This window comes from Pelophylax lessonae (genome assembly GCF_965119305.1).
Source record: "Pelophylax lessonae genome assembly, chromosome: 3".
Classification (NCBI taxonomy): domain Eukaryota; kingdom Metazoa; phylum Chordata; class Amphibia; order Anura; family Ranidae; genus Pelophylax; species Pelophylax lessonae.
The window spans coordinates 428,569,413-428,586,787 of record NC_138770.1 but is presented as its reverse complement, the minus strand read 5'-3'; the positions used below and the strand labels follow the sequence as shown (position 1 = coordinate 428,586,787).

General features: G+C 41.6%; 1 protein-coding gene across 17 annotated transcripts in view; it reads left to right on the top strand.

Moving 5' to 3' along the window:
* EPB41L2 (erythrocyte membrane protein band 4.1 like 2) overlaps positions 1-17,375 on the top strand; it is a 375,724-nt gene that overhangs the window by 134,811 nt on the left and 223,538 nt on the right. For all 17 annotated transcript variants that reach the window (XM_082250108.1, XM_082250106.1, XM_082250105.1 and 14 more), the window contains one exon: positions 5,280-5,468. In XM_082250108.1, coding sequence (XP_082106234.1) covers positions 5,280-5,468 — 189 coding nt within the window. The remainder of the gene's footprint in view (positions 1-5,279; positions 5,469-17,375) is intronic.

Below are 17,375 nucleotides of genomic sequence, written 5' to 3'. Positions count from 1 at the left end.
CATTGTAGGATATGCCACTTTTTTTCCTTCAAAAGCTCCTGGGTTGCTTTTGCAGTGTGTTTTAGATCATTGTTCATCTGTACTATGAAGCACTCTCCAATCAACGTTGCTGCATTTGGCTGAATCTGGGCTCACAGCAGATATCTAAACACTGCAGAATTAATCTGGCTGCTTCTGTCTTGTCACATCATCAATAAACACCAATGACCCAGTGCCACTGGAAGTCATGCATGCCCATGCCATCACACTGCCTCCACCAACTTTTACAGATGATGTTTTGGGCTTTGGATCATGAGCTGGTCCAAGCCTTCTCCACACTTTTTTTTCTTCCCGTCATTCTAGTACAGATTAATCTTAGTTTCATCCATCCAAAGAATGCTTTTCCAGAACTAGTCTGGCTTTTTTAGATGTTTTTTGGCAAAGTCTAATCTGGCTTTTCTATTCTTCAGGCTTATGAATGGTTTGCACCTTGTGGTGAACCCTCTGTATTTTCTCTTGTTAAGTCTTCTCTTGATTGTAGACTTTGACAATGATATGCCCATATCCTGGAGAGTGTCCTTCACTGGTTGGATTTTGAGAATTTTTTTCTTTACCATAAAGAGGATCCTGTGATCATTTACCACTGTTGGTGTCCACCGTGGGTTTCCAGGCCTTCACCAGTGCGTTCTTCTTTGCTCAGAATGTACCAGACTGTTGATTTGGCCATTCCTAATGTTGCTGCTATCTCCTCTGATGGATTTGTTTAATTTTTGAAGCCTTATAATGGCCTGTTTCACTTTCACTTTCATTGACAGCACCTTTTGAACGCATGATGTAGGTTCACAGCAATAGATTCCAAATGCAAATTTCACACTAAGAATCAACTCCAGACCTTTTACCTGCTTAATTGATGAAGAAATAATGGAGTAGCGCACACCTGGCCATAAAACTGCTTATGATTCTATTCGGCAATTACTTTTGTTCCCTTGAAAAAGGGGGGAATGGCTTGAAAAAAACTAAAGGTGTGCCCGTGTCCAAATATATATGGATCTAATTGAAGATGCATATTCCCATTTACCCACCTCCATAGGCTATTTGCTTCACAGTAGGAGACAAACACTTCTAGTATGTCACACAGCCATTTGGCCTTTCCTCTGCTCTGCGTATTCACAATGGAACCTGCACCCTCTTTTGCCCTCCTAAGAACCCAGGTTGTTAAGGTCCTGTTCAGGTTCAGATATCTAGACAACCTTCTTGTGAATGATTAATTTCCTTTCCAACTAAGATACTTCAGGTTTTTGGTTGTGTAATTGACTTTTAAAACTGCTCTCCAACCTTCCCATTACCTGGATTACTTGGGCCGCCTTCTAAATACAGCCCAAGCTTTATCTTCCAGAAAACAAACCTGTCACTCTCACATGGGCCTTAAAGGCAAAGAATTATCCCTTTTTGAGATTTTCCATAGTATTTCTGGGCCACATGGTTGCCTCCTTTTAGGCTGTTCCATTTTCTCAATACCATTCAAGGCCTCTCCAAAGACATCTTGTTTTTGTGTTAGAAATGTGCTTTATGACTTGATCTTCCTGTGCTTCCTGTTCTTTTCAGCCAAGCAAGGATCAATGGGGATGTCATTTGCTAATTTCTACCATACCAGTGGAAGGTGATGATGACAAATGCCAGCCCCTCAGTCTAGGGATGAATGTTCCAATCTTTTGCAGTTTGGTGAACATGGTCACGCAAGAAATCCAAGCTGCCCATCAGCACCTTGGAATTCATGGCAATAAAAATGGCATTGCACTGGTGGACCCTCTTCTTCTTTAGGGACATCCAGTCAGGGTACAATCAGACAATTCCAAGGCTATGGCCTACATCAGTTACCAGAGAGGGGGGTACCAGGAGTCACGCAGCCTTGAAGGAGGCAAGTCTGAACTTCAGTGTTCTCTGCTTTTTACGTATCAGGAGTGGACAATTGGAAGGACAATTACCTCCCTCATCACTGCCTGGACGAGGGGGAATGAATCCTAGAATGTTACCTCTATCTGTGGCCAGAACCAAGGTCCTCTAGCACTTGTAGATACTCTGATAACTCTGTGTACTCATTCCAAGCTAATTCATGCATTTCCTCCAACCCAAATCCTGCTGCAACTGCTCCACAAAATAGAGCAAAAGAAGAAATCTGTAATTCTCCCCCAACTTCCAACTGACCCAGATCAGAAGAACCTGATACACAAACATATTTGGACCATTAGGAGATTACTCCTGGCAAACAGCCCCTTCTGAATGTCTCCTGTTCCATCCTGCTTCTCAGTCACTAGCCTCAATTGCATTGAAGGGGTCTTTGATTTTTTAATTACAATAAAAGCGAAGAGAGCCACCTCCAGAAAAATCTACTATTGTATCTGAACAATGCTTCTTTGACTTGTGTAAACATAGGCACTTCAACCCAAGAGATTTTTTTCTGGCCCTCCTACAATTTGTCTTTGACCAGAACTTGGCCATAATTACTCTTTAGGAAAGTTTCAGCTTTATCCATTCCTGTTCAAAAACCTCTAGCTTCATCTTCCCTTTGTAAAAACCTTTCTTCAAGGTGTTTCTTGAATCAAACCATCCGTACAGCCTCTTGTGTTTTCTTGGGACCTCAATTTTGTTCTCTCTGCCCTGCAGAAGCCATTTGAATCCATCAGGGAACTTCCTTAGGGTGATCTCTCCTGCAAGCTAGGCTTCTTGGTGGCTATCGTGTGTCGGGCGTGTCTGAGTTGGTTTACAAGGGTAAAGTAGTCTTGCACCCCAGATCCTCCTTTCTTCCTAATGTGTTGTAGACTTCCACCTCAACAAAGGCATATTCCTTCCCTGCTCCCAAGCACCCAAAGGAGGTTGCTGTTAACTGTCTGAATGTGGTCAGAGCCATCAGAGTGAATCTAAAAGCTACAGCCTGTATCAGGAAGAAAGACTTGCATTTTTTGTTCTAACAGGACCTGGAAAGGGAAATCAAGATCTACCATTGCTAGGTGGATAAGACATCTCCTCTCAAGAGCTTAAATCCTAAATGATAAAGGACCTCCTGTACTAAAATATACCCATGTCACCAGGTCAGTAGAAGTTTCCTGGGCATTTCGGCATTAAGCCTCTGTGGCCCAGCTTTGTAAAGCTGTACCTGGTCTTCTGTTAATGTTTTCCAAGTTTTACCAGGTGGTCCTCCAATGCTCTGTGAATGCAACTTTCAGCTGCAAGGTTCTTGCAGCAGCACTTTGAGTTTGATCTGTTGACACTTGTTATTATTGGGCCTGTTGGCAGTTTTGTTTGGCTTGTTGCTTATCCTTCTCATTCATTGTTTGGGGAATTCCTGGGGTCTATGAATATCAAATCTGTGTCCTGCACTATATGATTAAGATAAAAAGGTATTTTGACTTACCTGAAAGTTCTATACCTTGGAGTATTTGTACAGGGCAAGGCCACCCTCCATTCTGTTCCTGTATTACTCTGCATTGCTTGCTAATAAATTGAGGACTCATGGACTGGGGGTAGGGTTATAGGGGGTGATCAGGAAGTGTGTACTCAAAAGCTTTGCCAGTGTCCAGTCACCTGATGGTACCAGCATATAACCCCAGGTCTGAGAATATTATTTCTGTGTTCTGTACTTTATTCCAAGATATTTAATTTACAGGTAAGTCCGATTTACTTATATTCTTTATTTTACATGATATTTATTTGTGCAGGCTTATGTAAAGCTGAACTCCAGCATGTTGTGAGGAAGAGAGTATAGTAGAACAGAGAGATTTGCACATTGTTGTGTTGCTTTTCTTTTTACTGTCCAGTCAGAGTAGGGATAGAATCTGGAAGTAAACTGCAGCAAAGAAAAGATGACAACATATTCTATCCTAAAACGTTCCTTTTAAGATGTGCAAATTAAGAATATAGTGTCATTACACCACTGTGTAGAACTCCATCCAGTTCTCTGCTGAAGGATCAATCTACAGACTTGCAGTTTTATATATGAGCAGCATCATTTTAGATGTACTGTATTTATTGTAGCCAGTTTAAGCCTTTTTTTTTTTTAAATCCGCGCTGGGGTTGATAATTACTATGAATGAAAAGTGTCCCTTGTGGTGGTGGTTGCTGTGTTGCTTGAAATCTTCTTCAGTCTTCTGCCCCGCCAGATCCCAACATAGCTGTGATCTACTGGTGGTGCTGGAGTTAATACGAACAGCTGCACCTGTCACAGGCATTTGTCAAAAGTGCTAACTATGCCCGTTCTTTCTGCCTGACTGTGTCATTCATAGAAGCTGTACTTTTGGTTCCCACAATGAAAAGCTCCCTATGAATGGAGGACAGGTGAACCTTCCATTTTTCTGTCTGTCCTCCGTTCTTAAATCGTTTTTCATTATGGGATCTGGAAGTACAGCTTCTGTGACTGGCACAGTCGGGCAGAAAGGGCAGGCATAGTTGACACTTTTGGAAAGTGCTTGTGACAGGTGCAGCTGTTCGTATTAACTCAAGCTGCACCAGTAGATCACAGCTGCAGTGGGACCTGGGGAGTCAGAAGACTGCAAGCAACACAGCAATCACCAGCACGGCTGCTGGGAAGGGCAGTTAATATCAGTATTTTTTACAAGTTCCTGTGACCGTTTCAGCCATTTGTATTACCAATGCAGCACTAGAAGATCACCGCTGCGGGGGTTTTCAGAGCGGGGAGGTTAGAGGATAAAGGTTTTCAAGAAACGCAGCAACCACCAGCACAAGGGAAACTTTTTTTTGTTGATTGTAAGTACTGTTCCTGGTCCTGATTTAAAAGAAAATTTCACAAAATGTAAAGTGGTTGTAAACCCTTACATATACCTAGTGAAGCGACTATTCTCAGTTGATACGTAGAGAATAATAACCAATCCTCCCACGTAGGTTGTACCTCTTTATCTGCAGTCCTAACTTCTCTACATCAGTTTCCAGTCCAGCATTTAGACAGCATCCCTGAACTTCAGAAGCTAGGGGGCTTCAGCTAAGGAGCTGAAATCACACAGATTGGAAGGAGGGATACACACACTCTTCTTCACGCAGCACACAGAAACATAGTTGAGGCTGTTAATCACAGGCTGTGTGCTGGAGCTCCTTCCCCTGTCACCCTTTTACTTTTGGTATTGGGAAAACTTGTCAGAAGTCACCCATGCAGGTAGCAGAGAAACGAGGCAGAAGACAAATGGCAGTGCGCTGGATTGAGACCAGTACACACTATAGAGAGGTAAATACTTTGTTCATATTTCATGTCTGCCACTTTAAGTTTAAATAACATCTTGTTTTGTTTGCAGCCTTCAAAAGAGGAAAACCTAGGAACAGAAAAGGTTGAAGAGGTGAAAAATGAAGAACAAAAGGTGATAAAAGGGAATCAGTCTGTTGAAGCCAAGAAGGAGAGTTCTTTCAAATCCCCGAGAAAAATGAAAACTGTGCCATGTAGAGTGACCTTACTGGATAAAACGGAATACACATGTGATGTCGAGGTAGGTGGGAGTTTGTATCATGGTCTTTGTGATTCAACCTTTGTTTATTTAAAAAAATGCAGGTAAAAGCACAAAAATAAGTACTTTAAATGCTTCCTTCTGAGTTTTTCGTCAGTTGTTTTCTTTCATTTGCAAATGCACCTTTGGACTTGCTGGAAAAATTGAAAAGCTGATTTCCTAACGCAGCCCCCTTCTTTGTACATCATAGCTTTTCCCTCTGTTGGGGGTGTCTAATCACTCTCTAATGGATCAACTCCTCCACCCCTCCCTTCACCTCCCTTTTTTATGTAGCTGCTTGGGGAGGAGCGAAATAGGAATATTAGAGTTTCACTTAAAAGGGGTTTTAAACCCTTAGATTTACCCAGTAAGGTGACTGGTCTTGGGTAATACACGAAGGTGAAACCAATCCTCCTACACAAGTTGTACTTGTTTATCTGCAGTCTTCTCTTCGCTACATCGCTTTAAAATGCAGAATTTATAAAGTTTGCCTGAGCTGTCAGAAAGAAGTGGCAGAGAGCTGATGTTGGGCTCAGTGAAGAGAGCTCTTAGAGCTGATTGGAGGAATGGACGAACACCACTTTTGTCCAGCACACAGGAACAGAGCTGAGGCTGTCAATCAGCAGGAGCTCCCCCACGTCACCTTTTTTTTTCCTCCTGGTTTCAGGAAAACTTGTCAGAAGCGATTCAAGATGAATGCAGAGGAACTGCCAGCAGACAGAAATTACACCTAAAGGGAGATTTACTAAGCCTGAAAGGGTGAAAAATCTTGTGCAGTTCTGCATAGAAACCAATCAGCTTCTAAATTCAGCTTTTTCGATTAGGCTTTGGCAATGGAACCTGGAAGCTGATTAATTTCTTTGCAGAACTGCACCAGATTTTGTACCCACTTTTAGTAAATAAACCCCTTAGTGCTCTTAATTGAGATTGATAGTACACGCTACAGAATGATATGTGTAAGATAAGCGTGAATGTGGATGTAACATAAATGTAAGAGTAGGATAGTTTTGCCAAGCGCTGAGATGTAATGTGATCTGTAGAAGTATTGCAAGTGTACATACATATAGTTACATTCTGTGTTATTCGAGATACAGTATTGCCTTAGTCATAGACATATTATTACCCATTAGCATTCGAGGAGGATAGAACAAGCCTTTAGACCAGAAATGACATCTAGATGCCAATACAATTATCTCATGCTTGTACAGGTATAAAATTGTCACCTTCCTGAACCTTGAAAAATAATTTCGGCTACAAATAGGGACAGTGAGAAGGCCCAAAATGTTTGGCAGGTTTATATCAACAGAAGAGGAATGATGAATCTATATTTATCTCTCAGAAAATATAAAATATTAGTTGCGGAGAGATGAAAATAGTTCCTTCTGGTCGTATCCTGTTGGGCTTCATGTACTTGTAAATCTGTGTTTCTAGTGTATTTAGAATCCAGGAGCAAGCACAAAACTGTTATATGGTGCCTAATTGTGACACGACGGTGATTAGTCGTGAACGGACTGACGTGCTAGTGTTGGAAACCTATCCCCGACGCAGTAATCAGAGCCATTCCTGGTTAGCTGCTGTGGGTGTGCGTCGTGTGACACATTGATGTAACGTAATCGTGAATGTGGATGTAGCAACATGCTTTGTTCATATTTCATGTTTGTAAGCCCCTAACATGAAAAAATGAACAAGCATATCCCTCTATAGTGTGTGCTACCCTGAATCATTTTCCTCTTATCGCTCTTCCCTCTGCTATCTACATGAATCGCTGATAAGACTCCAAGCTGACACAGCCTCCTGGGAGGGGAAACTGAGTGATTTCTTATCCTGCCCTTGGGGAAAAATCCTGTGATGTATGGACAGAAATATATACATATATATATATATATTTCAACAGAGACCCTAGAGAGTAAAATGGCAATCGTTGCAAAATTTTATGTCACACTGGATTTCCGCAGGGATCTTTCAAACACAATTTTCTTTTGGAATAAATACATTTAATGAATTTAAAAAAACAAAACCGTAAAGTTAGCCCAATTTTTTTGTACAATGTGAAAGATGATGTGATTCCCAGTAAATGGATAACAAACATGTCATGCTTTAAAATGAGCGCACGCTCGTGGAATGGCGACAAACTATGGTACTTTAAAATCTCAATAGGTAACACTTTAAAATTTTTTACAGGTTACCAGTTTAGAGTTACAGGGGAGGCCTAGCACCAGAATTATTGCTCTCATTCTAAGGACTGGAGCATTACCTCACGTGTGATTTGAACTAGGGATGCACCGATCCAACTTTTTTGCTTCCGATCCCGATCTTTTGGTTTGTGAAATCGCTGATCCCGAGTCTGATCCGGAAGTACTGTTTTGTGAGCTCATAACAAAATAATACTTTCCGGATCGGTATTGGTATCGACAGATGCCATATAACAAATGTGCATTAAAAATCTAAAATATCATCAAACACAAAGAATAAAATGTAGTCACAAGAAAAAAAACTGTTTATTGCTTGAACATACAATAGCAATTAAACAGTAAACATTGTAAACTAAAGTGCAAAATCCTGGAAAGTGCAAACAGGAATTTAAATAAAAAAATGCAACATAGTATAGTAGCAGCCTGAGCCTCTCTCAAGAAGATTGCATTTCTTCTCTTCTCTCTGTGTAAGGCTATTTCTCTTCTCATCCACAACACAAACACAGTCACTCACAAACTGTCCTGAACACTACACACTCTCACTTTCTGCTTTAGTGGCAGACAGAGCAGGGCAGGCACTGCAGGGGGCAATACAACAACACCAGCAGCAACAACATAGCAGCCTGATTCTTGTCCTGACCAAAAGTTGGTCGAACAAAAACAACAACAACTTGATCACACATACAAAATAGCATGTTGAGAACATGTAGTCCAGTGTCACACCACCATCACACAGTAATGTTGGTGGCGTTGGCGTGTGACACAGTGACACTGGACTACCTGTTCACACAAAATGCCTTTGTTTGTGTGATCAAGAAGTTGACTTGTCACACATGATGACAATGACAGAAACATGACCTGATGGTCATTTAATTCTCTCTCAAGAAGATGTAGACACTAGACAAGCATTTCTTCTCGCTGTTTCTCTTCTCATCCACAAACACAAACTGTGAACAGAACACTCTCTCACTTTTTAGTGCAGGGGGGCATTGGCAATATAACAACATAGGCGCAACAACATAGCAGCCTGAGTCTGACTCTGACCTGACTAAAGGTTTGTTGAACAACAACAACAACTTGATCACACATACAGATGGCATATTGTAAACATGTAGTCCAGTGTCACACCACCATCATCATCACACAGTAATTTGATGGTGGCATGTGACAGTGACACTGGACTACCTGTTTACATACAAATGCCATTTGTTTGTGTGATCACACGACACAAAAATGACCAGTATGGTCATTTAATCAGCAGCAATGCAAATTCTTTCTCATAAAGACAAGCATTTCTGCTCTCTCTGCTGTAAGTCTATTTCTCTTCTCATCCACAATGCTGGAAACGGTGCTGAACACGCTCTCACTTTCTACACTAGTGCAGGGGGCACAGAGATATTTTGTGGCAGTGGCAGCAAGACAAGGTAATCTGTATTTGTTGACTCCCCGGAACTGGTATGGGTTGTCTGAGGCAGCGATAGTTTTCTCTGCAAAATATCCATGCAGTTGCACTGCAGGGCTTGAGCTGCTTGCTGCATTGGGATTTAGTTCAAACTCCTCCACAATGTGGTCAAACTCTTGCATAAAGCTGCTCGGTGCTGCTGCTGCTTCCACCCGAGGGACCTTGTCTTGTGGTTCTGTGGCCTGTGATGCTCCAGCTCTGCTGTTCCTCAAGTCTTCCTCTAGTTCCGCTGTCACTGCATCTCTTGCACGCTTTGCAGATTGTGCACTTGTAAAGTATCTGAAACAGAAATAAAAACGTAGGTTAGGCTAATTATGAAACACTTCATGACACTAACCTGAGGCTGAAAAACGTACCTGTCTTTATATTTCGGGTCCTGCAGGATGGCAAGTGCATATAGGGGTTCATCTTCCACAGTGTCGAAGCGTTTGTTGACAGCTTGAAGCAGGGTTGTTTTCATTGTTTTGATGCCAGTATCCGCATTGCCTTCTTTAGCAAGGATGCGTTTGAGGATGGTGACAGCTGGAATGACGTCAGCGGTGGAGGCAGTTGATGAGCTTTCTTTCCTTGTTAGCTCTTCAAATGGTGCTAAAACAATGCTCGTTTTTTCTAGCAAAGCCCACTGGTTAGTGGTCAGTGTACTGGGCAGGTCATCATGGTCAGCAATGTAAGCACAGAGGACTCACTTCTGTTCCAGAAGACTCTGTATCATCAAGTACGTAGAATTCCACCTTGTTTTGACGTATTGTTGCAGGCGTTTAGGTTGCATTTGCATCTGGAGCTGGATATCTTGCAGCCTTGAATACGCAAGTTGAGAATGTTTAAAATGCCCCACAATTTGTCTACCGATTGCAAATGGCATCGCTCACACTTTGTTGTGACAATAGCCCCTCATTGACTGCAAGCTGTGAGCAAAGCAGCCTAAGCTCCGTACCCCCATTTTGTCTATGGCCTTTTTCATGTTGCTTGCATTGTCTCGGAGTATGACATGCACTTTATTCAAAGAAATGTGCCACTGGTCAAGTATAGCCTTGTATCTGAAATGGTATCGCTGGTGTGTGAACCATGAAAGTTTTTAGCTTGAAGCATTGCACCGTGCGGTGTACAGTTTGTGTCCAACCAGTGGACTGTTAAACTTAAAAGTGACATTGGACACACATCAGAGCTCTATATATCTGTAGTAAAGCTCATAGCCTTTATATCTTTAATCTCTTTTGAGACGTGTTGGCAAACTTTTTTGTACAGTTCTGTCACTGCGGTCTCAGAAAAATACTTGCGTGATGGAAGAGAGTACCTCGGCTCCAAGTGTTCCAGTAGGCGACAGAAGCCCTCATTTTCAACAACTGACATTGGTTGACCATCTAAAACAATGAACTCCAAAACTTTGTGTTATTGCTGAGGCTTTCATACTTTCCATCGGAAACTTTTCGTGGCGTTGAAATGCATCCTGCAAAGTTTGTTGCTGCCGGGCTGTTGTATTGTCTGCTGCTTTGGTTTTGTTGAGCTGCAGGAATTTAGCGTGCTCCTTAGAGTGGTGTTTCTGGATGTGCCTGATTAAATTTGTAGTATTGAACTTTGCTGTTATACCACCTCCCCTCGAAACATTCGCTTTGCAGACATTGCAAACAGCTGTGGAACTCGTTGGCGTGGCAAGCGTGTAATATCTCCACACTGTCGACTCTTTGGCGTGCTCCATACCCGACACACACACACGCGAGGCTGATTGACGTAGGTACGGCGATGCCCCGGATCGGCCGGTGGGACGGCTAAATTTTACCGATCTCCGATCCAGCTATTTTGCCCGGATCGGGGCCGATTTCCGATTCGAATATCGGATCGGTGCATCCCTAGTTTGAACACCGTTTACATATGCGGACACGAGTTATTTACTTCTTCTTTTTTTTTTTTTACACTGTCTCTTTTTATATTTATATTTATATTTATATATATATATATATATATATATATATATATATAATATATAGTGTGTGTGAGATATCGGGTCTGAGAGATTTTTTTTTTCCCTTAAAGTAATGGCTGAGAACCGGAAGTGGCATCAGGGGTCGCTCCGGTCCTCCAAGGGCATAGAGCCAAGCTAGGGCCATCTTGACCTTGCTTGACATCCTTCCCAGCCATCTACCTGTTGTCCAAATTAATCCATTTTAGCTGGGAGTTATGTTTGCTATACACCACTGTATTTGTGATCGTATTAAGTATAAATTTTAAGGTGATATCTTTCAATTTATTCTTAGTGTTTCTAAAGTCTCAAGTTTTTTTTTTTTACCTTTTATGCATTCTATGCATGAAGGTAAAAAACCTTCTCTATGCAGCAGCCCCCCGCCCCCAAAAACTTACCTGAGTCCTACCTTTCTCCAGTGCTGTGCATGAGAGGATTCCCCCCTCCTCATTGGCTGAGACAGTAGCGGGAGCCATTGGCTCCCACTGCTGTCAGTCACAGCCAGTGAGCCAATAAGAAGAGCAAGGGGTGGGGCTGAGCCATGGCTCTGTGTGAATGGATACACAAAGCAGTGGCTCTGGAGCAAGCCTGACTGGGTGCCCCATAGCAAGCTGCTTGCTCTGGGGGAACTTGGCAGGAGGGAGAGACTATGTATGCCGGTGAGGGACCCGAGGAAGAGCATTGGGACTGCTCTGTGCAAAACCACTGCACAGAGCAGGTGAGTATAACATGTTTTTTATTTTAATGTAAAAAAAAAATCCAAAGCTTTAATATCACTTTAATACAATCACAGATAGAGTGGTGTATAGCAAACCTAAATGGTGCCTTGGACCGATACTTTAGGTTGTTAGAATCTTCAGGATTTTTGTGTCATTCCAACTGTGTTGCTAAAAATATAATACCATAGGTAAAAATGATGTCACCTACAAAAATACCACTGGGCTTGCCATCTCACCAGAATTCTAGATTGGTCCCTACATGAAAAAAATAAAGATTGGGTCACTTTAGAAAACTCTCTTGGAAACACCCCACTCAAAATCCTCCCCTGGTTGGGTTTAGATAATTCCCCTCAAATCCTGAAGTCTCATCCTCTGATCGGAACTACCCTTCGCATCTTCTCAGAAGTATGCAAACAAACATCACTCTCCTCCATAATAGGCCCCCTAACGCCAATCCAACATAATCCTGATTTTCCGCCTGGAATATCATCCTCCTTTCGTCCCAATTTCTGGAAATTTGAACTAATGCGTGCACAACAATTTTTCAAGGATGGATCATTCCTTGATAGATCCAACCTACCATACTCATCTGAAACATCCCTCATGCCACTTTGGTCTTTTCTGCAAACCAGACACTTCCTTATATCCCAGCACCGAGCGAACCTCTTCTCAAGACAGATGACACCATTCGAAAGGATCACCCTTACCAATAAGCCACAACGACACTTAATCTCCTTTACATACAATCTCCTTTTCACAGACTCTAGCATACTGAAACCCAAAATTTTAAGGGATTGGGAATCTGACCTAGACATTTCGCTTTCTGACCACGACTGGGAGAACATCTGTTTTATTACCCACAAAAACTCTCTAAACGTTTCAATGCAAGAATCATGTTACAAAGTTCTAACACGCTGGTATAGGACACCATCTATCCTACACAGGTTCTTTCCAGATATTCCTGACAAATGCTGGAGAGGCTGCGAACACTCAGGCTCCTTACTACACATTTTTTGGACATGCCCGAAAATCCAGCCCTTCTGGACAAAAATCCACAAAATCCTTACAACTCACTTGGATCTCCAAATTCCATTCTCCCCAGCACAACACTTGCTCCACCACACATCAACTCCACCACGCCGTTATTGCAAATCAATGATCCCCTACCTAATAAATGCAGCCAAAGCTTGCATACCAACCCAATGGAACTCCAAATTCCCTCCCAGTCTGAAAGACTGGATACATAGAATCGATAAGATTGTAAAGCTAGAAGAATTGATCGCAATCGCTCATGATACAAATGACAAATTCGCCCTCATATGGGATAAGTGGTTCACCTTCACGTCATCAGATACCTATTTATCTTTTTTAAACTAATTAGATATACTCTTGGTCACCCGGACACCCCCTTATATTCATTCCTCAGGGAGTCCACTCTTACCCCCAAAACAGGGTAGTAGGTAAGAGTCCTCCCCACTTACCAATTAAGATTGTTCCATCCTAAAATATACCACATTCACTCAGATTCTACTCAATTTTGGTTATCCCCCCCCCCCCAATACACTACCATCGACCTTTCTTCAGGGAGGGACAGAGACCGAGTTGACCTAATCCCTTATACTTCCCCCCTCCCCCATTCCCCCTTCCCTCCCCCTCCTCACCCCCCCCCCCCCCCACACACCTTCACACTATACTCCTTGTAAGCCAACCGAGAGAGGTTGAGGTCCTATCCCCTTAGAAATTCACCCTCCTCTCGCCCAGAATGTCACACACAGCTTATCCATTCTGAAGATTCATTAGCAGCAACATTTCAAGTCTAATGTCGTGCAACTTGACCTCTCACATCTTTTGAAAACTCCTGGCACGATACACCTCAACTTGTAATTGTTATCCTTATAAACACAATAGATTTCTAAAGATACACTGATGACTATATCCTCAAAAATACGCTATGATTGATACCCACAAACATGACGACGATCTGACCATACGTGCCTGTTCGTCCACCCTTCCTATAACCAAGATCTAATACATACAATGTAACATTATATTCTTTATTGGAGTTTTCTTGTCCTTGTCTCTGAACACTCCCAAAACGTTTTACTTATTACCTTTGTTTAGTATTTGACATTTTCAATGTGTTCTATTCAAAACAATCTGTTTTGCACTAAGATTGACTTGTTTATTCGTATAATACGAAACTGAACGTTATTTATGTAACTATATGCACAAATTCCTTTGTTCCATTTTTTATGTTGCAATCCTTTCAAATAGCTGTATGACCTGTACCTTTTTTATTCAATAAAAATTGTTTTGGAAAAAAAAAAAAAAAAAATGATGTCTTTTAGCCCCGGTTCACACTACTGCGTGTGCGGGGTTCGCATGTCATGTCGGAGCGCACTGCTCCGACATGACATGCGATCAGCTGTGCGGTGCGAGTTTAGCCATACAGTTTGTATGGCTAAATTCGCATCGCACCCGCAGCAAACACGCACAGGAGGCATTTTTGCTGCCGCATCAGGATCGGATCGCACAGCGGTTCACACTTGTGCGATCCCATCCTGTGCGAACTGCACGATCGCACTGCGATATGCGATCAAACTGGGGGTGTCGTTAAGATTACATTGACACCCCCAGCGGATCGCATATGGCAGTGTGAACTGCCGAGGGTGCGTGTGCGATGCGGGAACAGGCTGCGAGTTCGCAGCCTTCCCGCATCGCATCAGTGTGAACCGAGCCTAAAGAAGGTGTAAATAGGTTTTAGGTAGAAACAGACAATCGAAAATACAATAAATATGTTCATTGATACAGAGTTGGCTGTTGAACCATGAAATGTGAATTCATATTGACCTAATTTAAATCTAGGCAGGGAATATTTTGTAATCTCATGTTCTCCAAACATGGCGTGAAGCTGTCCTTTTCTGTTATGGCAAATGAACACAGGACAAAATATGCTGTTAAGTGTCTTTTCATGTCACATAGCTTTAGTAACTGACTCTTTTGTGATCTTGCATGTTTCTTGCAGGATAATCTGACATGTCATTTATAGATAGTGCTAGATTTTCAGACTAGGCAAGGAAAAACGGCATTGTCAAGGAGACTACTGCTGACCTATTTTTTTTTCTAAAATCCCTTCAAGTGCTTCATATGCAGTTTACTCACCTGAAAGCAGGCGATTGTGCTATCTCGTTATTTGACAAATTACAGTCTAATTAACGACCTAGAATCTGCTTCAAAGTACACATCCCCTTCACACTTTTGTGCTTCTACAGTGCAAAAATAAATATTTTATTGCAGAGGGCATTAAAAGACTGCCTTGCATGGCCATATTTTAGTTAAGCACGTCTGAGCAATTGATGCACATTTAAGCTGACACGAGATTCATAGCTGCTTGCAGTTCAAGACCATTTGTTGTGCACCCCAAGGAAATAGCTACACTCTGCATAGTACAGAGAAGAGCGAGCGCTTGTATTTCCTACCTACCTCGCATCCTCCCAAACATCTGATGGGGGTTAGCTGGAAGAGTGCTAGAGTTCAATTCCAAATATACCATTGTTGCTTAGTGATAACAACAATAATAAAAATAGTAGTGATATTAATAGTTATTACTACTATTATTTATAAATGCATTTAGGTTACTCCTGGCTAGGCGAATCCTGTGAGTAAAATGGGCCACTGTTTCAGTGTGGCAAAAGTGGTACTAAAATATAATGATAAAAGGTGCAGGTAATGTGGCAATAGGTTGCGTTTGAGGGCTAGTGCTAATATGGAGTGCATTACCAGCCACTGATTAGACTATCTGTAGTGGTGGATACATTGGGCTACCTTTTCCTCTAGTTAATAGACTGCTAGTCTATCAACGCATCAAGTCTGATTTAGGTATTCATATATATGTGCTCTCATTTTTTATTTTTGGGGGGAAAGTCCCTTGTTTAGGGGTATAGGTGTTTTTTTGTAGCTATATTTTTAAAACACACACACACACACACACACACACAAAATTGTTTTTTTTTTTTTTCATTCTTTGTGCTGAATTACAAATGGGTTTGTAAGAAAATCGTGATAAAGTAGTTGATCAGTCCAAGGCACATGTTTTAGACAATATGGGACTGTAGTAATTTGTACCTAATGAAAACTGTAAAATGGAATAGGCCTACACAGTACTGCAGCTTTGAAAGCCTTTGCACCAGTGTAATTTAAAGAGGAAGTAAAGTCATAAAAAAAAAAAAATGAGAAAAAAAGCCCTGTAAAGAGAGAGGTATAATGAGCTAGTATGCATCGCATACTAGCTCATTATGAACTACTTGCCTTAAAACGAAGCCCCCGCCGTGCCACCCCCTCGGCGACAGGACGGCCAACATGTCCGGCCATCCTGCTTCCTGGTTTGCGTCCTCCGGCCATCTGATTGGCCGGAGGCACGATTACATCACTCCCGCGCGTGCGTGCGGGAGCCGCCGTTCACGGTACTGGGTTTTGAAGGAATGGCACGGGTGGCCGTTCCTTCAGAGCGCATGCGCCGATGACATCATTGGCTGCATGCACTGTAAATATCTTCTAAACGGTGCATGTTTAGGAGATATTTATAGCACCTATAGGTAAGCCTTAATATAGGCTTACCTATAGGTAAAAGTTTGTGAAGTGGGTTTACAACCTCTTTAATAGGGAAACTGACATCAGTATCAGCTCTCGCGTTAGAAGACCAAGCACTTTCATATATGGGTGCTCTGCATTTTATTGTGTATAAAACCCATGTTATGCCAAGGTATCATGGAAATACATTTCCTTTGCATTTAGAGCGATGCGTGAAATACCCTTTTCTTTCCTTTTTTTTTTTCTTTTCCTTTTTTTTTTTTTTTTTTTTTTTTTTATCTTTTTCTTTTTCTTTCTATTCTTCAAACTTCTACTTTCCTCAATGTTTTTTTTTTTTTTTTAAATGTGTGACCTTTTTGTCATTTTTTTTTTTTTTTTTTAGGTTCTAAATCTACATTCAATTTACATACCAAGCAAGTAATATTGTTCAAGGCTTGGCAGTGAAGCCTTGGTTCAGTAACATAATATTTGTGGCAGACATTGTGGCATTTTTTTTATTTTTTGTACACCCTAACTGTGTTACTGAAAGGGAATTCACTGTTTGTTCCATTGTAATGTGTTTGCCCTTGTCAGCTAAGTACACAATAGTTTTAGTGTCAGAAAGGCCTACACAGTAACAGATAGGCGCGTTTCACGGGAATGAGTGTCTGGTGAAGTCTGCTCAGAATGGCAGACTAAGCAGTAAATACAGTTCTTTCTACTGGCACACAACAAAATATCTTCTACTTTTGGGCGAGATATGGAATACCACAAATAACAAGACTGCCATGTAAGATTCCTCAAGAGCTCAATTCATTTGCAGTATGGAATTTTTTTCCCTCCTTTATGTATACAGTATGTAGCATCTGTGTGAACCTTTGCTTACCCAGTTGTTGGGCAGGGGCATTTTCTACGTTGATTGTGGCTATAGGGTAAAATAAAAGCCATCTTAAATTAAATTGTATATTCCAATTGCTGCTCTTTGGCATCTCTGGACTGCTGGGATTATCC